Source organism: Limulus polyphemus, unplaced genomic scaffold (genome assembly GCF_000517525.1).
Source record: "Limulus polyphemus unplaced genomic scaffold, Limulus_polyphemus-2.1.2 Scaffold80, whole genome shotgun sequence".
NCBI lineage: Eukaryota > Metazoa > Arthropoda > Merostomata > Xiphosura > Limulidae > Limulus > Limulus polyphemus.
The window spans coordinates 309,139-318,700 of record NW_013665690.1 but is presented as its reverse complement, the minus strand read 5'-3'; the positions used below and the strand labels follow the sequence as shown (position 1 = coordinate 318,700).

Here is a 9,562-nt window from a genome sequence, read left to right as displayed (position 1 = left end):
CATACTGTTATCAGGTCCACTGGCAACCGAAGTTCCCGACCAAACATCAGCTTTGCTGAAGTGTATCCATTGACTTCATGCTCTGATGTTCTATAGGCCATCAACAGTGGAGGGAGTAAGACATCCCAGTCATCTTGGCAGCTATTACAAAACTTTGCCAATTCCTGTCCCAGTGTCCAATTGTACTTTTCTACCATCCCATCAGACTGTGAATGAAGTGGTGTTTTCCTGGTCTTTCGTATGCCAAACAAATTGCAGCATTCATGGAACACAGCTGAATCAAAGTTACGGCCTTAAACAGAATGCAGTTCATATTGCATACCAAACCTGAAGAAGAAATCACTAATAGACGAAGCTACAGTTGTAGCTTCCTGATTTGGTATTTCATGTGCCTCAGGTCACTTGGTGAAATAATCCATCACCACACAAATGTACCTGTATCCAGCACGAGTTCAGGGCAATTGACTAGCAATGTCAACGGCTACTCTTTCCATTGGTGCACCAACTTGATATAACTTCATTGGAGCACGTCCCTTATGCTTGGGTCCCCTTTTAGCACAACATGTGCTGCAGATCCTGCACCATTCTTCCACATCGTGCCTTATACCTATCCAGTCAAATCTCTGCCATAGGTGACTCAATGTCTTCTTGACTCCAAGATGTCCTCCTGTTACAGTATCATGGGATTGACACAGCACAACTTCCCGTAACTTTTTCGGTATAACTGTTTGCCAGGTCATCACTTTCCCATCTCTGGAGAAGAATACCATCTTCAAGCTTTAACTGGTCTCATTGTGCCCAATAGTTCTTTTTCACAGGGCTTAAGCTAGACACCTTCTCCCAAGCAGGGGGCAAAACACTTGCTTGTAGAAAATCAATTATTGGCTTCAAATTTCGGTCTTTCTCCTGCTCTCCTTCAATATCTATACCTGGTTCCACTTCACCATCATCAACTCCTTCAGTCACTTTGACTTCAGCTTGATGGCACCTGGTTAGTTCAACCTCTCTCTTTTGCAGCAATGTCTGCAGTCATTTTTGCAGGGTCTTCAGCTCAGTCCGTCAGCATTTACATGAGATTTTCCTTCTCTCTATTCAATATCATAGTTATACTGGTCTATCTTTCCGATTCAATGTGCCAGTTGTCCCTCTGGGTTCTTTAATGATCTTAACCAGCGTAATGCCGCATGGTTTGTACTGATGGTAAACATGGCGCCATAGAGATAAGGATGGAAATATGTCAGACTCTTTACTATAGCAAGAAGTTCTCTCCATGTTACACAGTAGTTCCTCTCTGGTCCCTACTGAAGTAGGCTACCACATGTTCCGTGAAAGCAGTGGAAGATCCATCCAGGCCAGCAGACGTGAAGATTGGAAGGTCACTTGTGGCAGGTCATCAAATAGTACCCATAACAGTGGCTAATTTCTCTAAATGTGAGCAGACACTTAAGGAAGGGGCATTATTGAGTGTGTGCCAGGAGGTAGAGCTAGTCAATGTTAAGGCAAGAAATACAACTGTAAAGAAAGGACATACATCCAGAACATTTAACTGATTTCTATAAGAAGAGCATAGCCCATTTGCCATCATCACACGCTCTTCGGGTTAGAGAACTCTTGGCGAAATATGCAGACGTCTTTTCGGCTGCACAGACCTTAAGTTGTCTTCTCCATGGGAAAGCCCATATGACATAGTGGATCGTCTCTCAGACGTGACTTTCCGAATAAAATGTGGTCGGCGAGGTAAGCCAAAGATAGTGCATGCCAACAGGCTTTGGCATTATCACGGTCCAGGTCATTTCAATTGGAACAAAGTGAACAACGTAACAAATGACGCTGCTAAAGACGTGTCACCTGAAAAAGCCACTGTTGAAGAAGAAACTCTACCCGGTTTTGAGAGGGAAAACAGTGAAGCCGTTAATGAAGTTACTACACTGATGTGACTGTTACTGATAATGGGACATTTCCTGATGGAGCAGATGAACCCCACGTGAAGCAGAAGCCAATGAGATGGAGACCAGTACGAAAGAAAAACGTCCTGTAAAATTAAGAGACCAATGTAGGTCCAATGTCTTTAGCAGATAGTACATGACCCATGAAAACAAGCCGCAAGACGTTAAACTGACATTTTATAGCGTATTATGTCAGTCTTTCTAACACTATCATCATGTTATTCTTCTGTTTTACTGCGAACAATGATTTCCGTAAACAATGATGTCAACAAACATGGCATTTTCACCCATACAACCTTGTAAGACTTGTTACATAGCACGTTTACACAATCAGTTGCACAACTGACCTGAACATTAATATTTTGCAGCGTTTCCTATGCATTACAAATGTAGTAAAATCACAGGATTCTAGATTTAGTTCAATTTTATGGTACCTGTACTTAATACCAACTTATTAAATACTATTTTGATTTAGGTCATTAAAACTTTATCGGTAGTAGGAATGGAGTGTCCCGCCCTTACAATTGTTATATTCGCTTTTCTCTTATCTTATTCACATGTAGTCATATTTCGATCCATGAGGATATGCATGGTGTCAAACCCTCTTCCTTCTCAGTAATGTCCATAATTTCAATTTGAGTTTAATACATTTGGTCGTTGTTAAACACAAACTTCACAATGGGTTGTCTGTGCACTGCCCATCGGGGTATCAAAACCAGAATTTTGGCGTCGTATGAGCCTGTGGGATTTTTATTACCCATTTTCTGGGATCCTAAGGTGACATCCATTTAGCTCATCTAGTCTCTTGTGTTGCTTTCAAATCCCATCTTGGAAACTTCAACTTTCAGTGCACTTTCATAACCCACTAAAGATTTGCCGTTTATTACATAGAGCTCTGCATTTGTGCACCCTAGACTTTCTGTACAAGGCTGAGCAGTAAATATCTCAAATATATCCAATGGTTTCCTATTGCTCTATACAAACACCTATCTGTTTGAGTTTTCGAAGCACACTTAATTTCTTATTTTGTTTTAAACAGTTCCATATAACTTGCACCAGAAATTACGCTTATTCATATATTTATTTTACCTTTTTCAAAATTGTCCCCAATTCTGAATACAATTTAATCTTTATATTCTCCCAAATCTTTTTCCATGTGGTTCATGCTCGCTGGACAGTTTTTGTCTTGACCAGAATATCCATCATTTCCACATCTGTAATGAGCCTCACTTTGCTTGGACTGTGTTTCTGAATCTGATTTATTCTTCAACCCTATTATTACGCCACATTCCAGTCTTTCATATAAATCGTTTCATCGGCCAAACTTCTGTCTTTCATGAATGTTGTTTATTTCAAATTCTAATATAATACCTTCTCTGTTTTTCGCATGTGTTTCTGCTGCTTCAGATGAACGGGCAACATCGCGAATTTGATCTAATTACAGATCAGCCCTCTTTTCTAATATGTTAGTTTTGATTGTGTAAGTTAGATTTCTCATTTACTCTGTTTTTATATGTTCGCAAATACACGCTTTTCTTCTTTCCTCCTTAAATATCAGTTATTGCTCATAATGGTTGGAGACGGCTTGAAAGGGTAATGAAGAAAGTCTTTAATATAAGTTTAACATAACAGCAAATGTACAACGTTTCGACAAGGTTTTGTCATCATCAGGTACGATATTGCTCAGTTCAAGTGTTTTATTGCGTAATAATTCTAAGTAAAAGAAACGTTTATCTATGATGCAAGATACTCAGTCACCGCACATAGGCCTTTACGTTGTGCATTATCACCAACTCCATTCCGGAAAGTATAAAACATATCTTGGATATCAACTTCAGCACAGTGAAGCAAAAAGCTTTTTTTCTTTTCTGCTTCATGTTTCACAGTTTGAGATGCCTTTTCCATCGGAAATATATTCAAAACTACATCTCTGTCTCTAATAACTTGATCAGATACTCGTCGGAGCACTCTTAAAGTTAAACTACTTTATAATTCCTTCCAAATACACCAAAACTGTCATAACAAATCGTTAATCGTCGCCAAAATATTATCATGCCATAACCTAACAGGCAGATAGTTACGGAATGCATCTACATAAACAAGGAATTCAATTATCTTCACACCATAGTTGTATTTAGTACTCAGGACTCTCACTCCAGGGATCAACCAATATTGACTACTCTTAACTCGAAATATACATTTTTCAGCTCAGCATCTAAAATAAGAAGTTCTTGCTTCACATTTTTTACAGATTTGGCATCATTCTGATATGGAAAACCACAAACTAAAGATTTAGTAAGAGTTTATTACATTTAGTTTAGTTAAATTTACGATTTCATGTTTAAAATTATCATGTCAAGTCATATTTTCTAGTTATTTACTATTAATGGAATTTTTGTTGACATTTGACTTAAAGTTTTATTAATACCTTTCTTTATTGTCCATATTACACATTTTAAACAATTTACTGATATTTTAAAGTTGTTGTCTTACATCTAAATAATTGTTAACTCTCTATTGCATTTGCTTACCAATTGACAAGTGTACTTAAAGTTAATCACTACCAAACTATAGACTTCTCATGGACTGCTTGTTGTTTTCAGCTGTATACATTAACTTATTCTTGAATTAAAACAAAATTGCTTCAAAGTCTTCCAAACAGCATAAATCAGTTTTGAAAGTTCCCAACTTTGTTTGTACCAAAGACAACACCTCAGTAGTGCTAAACTTCTGTTTTAGAATGATACCTCATAAGTGCAACTCAAAAATAAGTATAATCGTTTTTGTATGTTTTCAATGGTGCTAACCTTCAAATTTAGAGTTCCAAATAATATTAATCATTTACATGCATATAAAAAGTTCTGAATTGTTGTGGTGTACAGTGAAGCAATTGGGAATAGTAGACATTTCCTACAATTGCTCCCATAATTGAATGAAATTGAGAAAAACAGTAAAGAAAGGTTTTGATCTTCACGCTCATGCAAGGAAGATGGCGTACGAAAAATCGCCTAGTTCTAACTTAAAACAGGCAAAGTACAGTTAAGCAGCTAGCTAGAGAAAAATGAAAGGTCTATAGAGAAAAACTGACACTTATAGTCATCATAGCGACGCTTAGTAGAAGAAAAAAGCCCAGTTTAAGTAAACCACGAGTTTGACAAGGATGAACTTATGATGCTAACCTTTTAGTACAGTGAAAGCTATGAAAAAGTTGGGGTTAACTACCATGGTCGGAACTCTTGAGGTAGTATACATTACGGATTTTAGTGTAGTCATCCAAGTTAGAAGGCCACTAATTCATTGCTCCCAACAGGCAACCAATTACTTGATAGTTTTGTTTGTGGGAAGTATGATGAGTTGCAGAAATTAGCCAATGAAGTGTGAGAAATACTTGTGAGTAGCTATGCACACCACTATGGATACTGAGAAAATATCATTTATAAATTCATGTTGGGAGCTAGAAGTCAGTTCTCTCCAGAACAGAAGTTCAGTTCAGTTGAGAAATTGTTCGCAGTTCAGTTCTCCAGGACAGAAAGTAAGTAACAAGTTCAATATGCTGAAGGTATCCAATATTGAAATAAGCAAGCTCGCCACTCCAACTTTGATGTAAGTTACAAATGCTATTTCTCTCAGTCGATCAATGTAATTAAGAAACTAAATGTATAACATAGCTAGTAACCTGACTATGTCCGAGCATATCTCTAGTAATACAGTGATTAAGTGACAAATTTATTGAGTTAAGTCAATAACTAATGTAAGAGTTGTAATTGCCTCTTAATAAAGCGTTTTTAAAGATGGATGTTTTGTATAATCTTCGTCTCCGAGTCATTCCTTATTCTAACTGTAAACTCCTCGAGTTAGTGACTTGTGTGCTCCATTTGCGACTGTATCCTCATTTAAATAAATAAGTGTGACTGGTGGTAAAAATCGAAGCTCCAACTTCTAGCATACACGGCTGCCCGTCGCACAAATCTAAAGCTATTGTGTTAATTATTCCTTTGTAATATTGCAGTTTATAAAAATAATTCTACATTGTTGGAATATTATTGATTTCCTTTTGAAAAAACTGCATTCAATACATGCTGTTATCAACTGGTAATGTACCGAGAATATCTTAATTAACTGATGAAAGTTGAAATTTGTCTCTCATCAAATACACTAAGAAAAATCATTTTTAAAACATAATTTGTTCGTTTTCTTCAAAATCTCAAATTTGTGCACTAGAGATTTAAATTATCATAATACTAAATATGATAATCATCTTTAATTGGTTTATGCTTTCAAAAAAAAAACGTGTTGGATTTCATTGCCAAAGTATTCCACTACAATTCCTGCAACCAGAGACCCAACATTTTATAAATATTAACCACCAAACAACTGCTGCATCCCAGTTTACTGAAGAACTGTTTATTTTGTAACCATAGTTTTGAGTTGAAATATCTAATCTAAATACTTTTGTTATCAAAGAGGTTGATATATGCTCTCATTGCTTATATTCAATTTACAAGAGCTTCTGCAGCACTTAACAAACACTTCTTTCATTACAAATGTGTTTCATACAGATTTCATTCACAAACACAATGAAAAATTTTCAAGTAATCTAATGCCCTGAAAATTTATTTGGACACTTAAAAAAATATCCAAACAACAAAATATAACACAATGAATAAGTGTCACTAAGATGACAACTTTCTCAACTATTTCAAAACTCCTTAATTCATGATTTCACATCAAAACAGCATTTTGTTTACTTATCTTACATGACCCCACTAATAAATACACAAGTGTCTTGAAGACTTGACAGAAGCTGATAAGCAGACATTAGATTGTATATAATGATCAGTTTTGTGCATATTAATTTCAAGAGTGAAAATTTTATTGTTTTTTTTATAAATCAGTACTTTTAGTACAGGAAAACTGAAACTTAAAGATCTAAGTATTTCACAACTCATAGTGATTTCTTATAGTATAATATTTGTGGAAGTAGATGAGTGTGCATTAAATGAGTATTGTGGCTCAAAAGATACAGTTATGATGAACATTTTTTAGATATTATACATTATCTAAAGTTCTAGGCAGAAGTAGCATATTTGATGCTGTATGGATTAATCTTGAATATTTTATATCTATAAATACGAAACAGTGAAATGAAGATTTACTATAAGATACATAAAAGAAAAATTCTAATGAAAGAAAACAAACATTTTATTCATTAATGAAACTACTGTCTCATCTGTACAAAACATTTACAGCTTCAACTTGTGGTAAAGAGCCCGAATTTCAAGTATCAAGATTGAAATCTTAGCTCCATAAAAAAAGGTATCAAGACGTCATCTTCAACTCTTATACTCTAGAAATCTGCTTCAGTTTTGATAGTAAGAGTCAGTGGTAAGGTTGACTCATGACCTGGAGGAGGAGGCTCATTGTTTTGTAAAGTTATCAAAGATTCCTGTGGTGCCAAGCTCAAGTTGGAAAGAGAAGAGGTACCCTGCACAAACAACAAAAAAATAGTTCTGATCAGAGCACAAATAACACATCTATTTATGGATTGTAGACAGTAATTAAAACATAAGATCACTGATTCAATTGTTTTACCTGGCATACAACTTAAGTAACTTCCACACAGTAAATTAATATGTAAGAAATAACTAATATTATTTGATGACCTCAAAACAATGGCTAGTGCTGAAACATGTAATAATCACAACCCCTTAAAAGTTCCTTTTTTTTACTTCAAACTGGGATTGAAAAACACTATAAAACATAGTTCTAGTGTTATAATAAGAAATCACCATAGGACGTTTTTTGGTGCAATGAAGGCTTTTAATACAAATATTATACAGAGAAACATAAACAAGCTGACCTTACATGTTTCAGATAGCTAAACATGTATGTCCAACATCAGAGTTGAAATATTCAACTAACTATTTAAGAATAATTCTAGGCACCTTGATTTAAGATATTATATGAATATTTAAATATTTATACTGTTTTTCCAAAAATTCAATTTTTGAATACAGGAACAGTTAAACAGCAATTCAGTTTTGTGCCATAAGATATCACGATCTGTATTTACGTGATGCTCAGCCAGCGCGGAATCATAAACCTTTTTCAAGATTAATCTGGCGTTCTTTAATTCTTACCTTTAAATTTTTATTAAGGAACATTGAATCTTGTAAACACCATATTCATCAATGAACAGCTTTCAAAGTACATATTTTCTAGTAGTCCTTTATTTTTTTTTTTTTGGTGTACATTTTTTAAAGCATTTCTCTTAAAGTAACTTCCAGTGAGCCAAGTTCTTGTTATAAAGTGGAAATATAATTTCCTAATAATGTAATGTAAACTGTGGATTTCATAAATGAAGATGATGATTACGTTTATGTACTAATTTAATATGTTAATTAGTAAAGACACTCTCTACTTTAGTTTTATATACCATTATGTTACGTTTCTGGTTTGCACATAAAAGTACATCTTGTTATTAAAAGCCTGTAATGCACTAATATTGTGTTGGTAGAACGATCCATGCTTTTAATAATCTTAAAAGACTATTTACTATTTACTAATACTGTATTGTTTAAGAACTACATTTCACATACCAAATTCAAGCTGTAGAACAAAAATGGCCTCTAATTTTCTATACTTAACCAAAAAGGAGATTAAAATTAAGTACAATAAACCTCAACCAGTCTCAAAAACATTTTATAACAAAAATAAATAAAACGGCAATACTACTTTTTGCTCAAACATGAACACATAAATATTTATTACAACTATAATCTTAACTGTATGTTGCTTTCTTAGTCATTACTACTGTAAAATGTACCATTTAATTTTAATTAACAGGACTTACAGGTTCTTCTTGTTGTTCATCTTCAGAACCAAACAAAATATTTATGATGGCCTGAGGAATGTGAGCTTTCTGTAATAATAAAGAATTCAAGTTGCTGATAAACAAACTTCATAATAACAAATATATAATAATCGTTAAAATAAACCTACAAGTCTTTTTTTAAAATTAAAGATTAATATCTATTAAAATAAATTCACAATTTCTGAAAATGAAAACATTCCTTTAAGAATACAATAATTAGGCAGCCCACTGTTATAAACTTGAGAAGGTCCAACCACACTTAACTTGAAATAGACAGATCTGTTTTCAATTATGCTTCAATATTTTATCCAATCAAAAATAGCAGACTCCTTATACTGAAGAGATTATCATCAGCACTGTTTACTATTTAACATTTAATTATCTTATGATATGTAATCTTAAAGTGAGAAAAAAATATAAGAAAATTTAAAATAAGTTAGAATGTACAAGTCACTTGTTGTTAAACACAATGCACAATTGACTATCTGAGTTGTGCTTACTGCAGAGATTATATTCTGAACATTACAGTAACTTTCCAATTTACATTAGAAAATACAAAGTTAGGTGGATCAACGCAAACCGGCAATGACTTCCCCTTGACTTAGTGTTATAAAGAGAGCATGTACTCCTGGAGACTAATTTTAGGACACCCAAACATAACCTAACCCAACATAAAGACATAGAAAACTAGAGGGGCACCCAGTAGAGTACATATCTCTGCCACGTAGTGTTGATCATATTC

The 9,562-nt window shown here is 34.3% G+C and overlaps 1 protein-coding gene across 1 annotated transcript in view; it reads right to left on the bottom strand.

Annotated features, from left to right (window-relative positions):
* Positions 1-7,130: 7,130 nt before the first annotated feature.
* The window catches only part of LOC106467391 (symplekin-like), a 67,656-nt gene continuing 65,224 nt past the window's right edge, over positions 7,131-9,562 (bottom strand). The window contains exons 30-31 of the mRNA XM_022396366.1: positions 8,800-8,868; positions 7,131-7,431 (exon numbers count right to left, since the gene is read on the bottom strand). Of these exons, the coding sequence (XP_022252074.1) occupies positions 7,294-7,431; positions 8,800-8,868 (207 nt within the window). The 3' untranslated portion in view covers positions 7,131-7,293. The remainder of the gene's footprint in view (positions 7,432-8,799; positions 8,869-9,562) is intronic.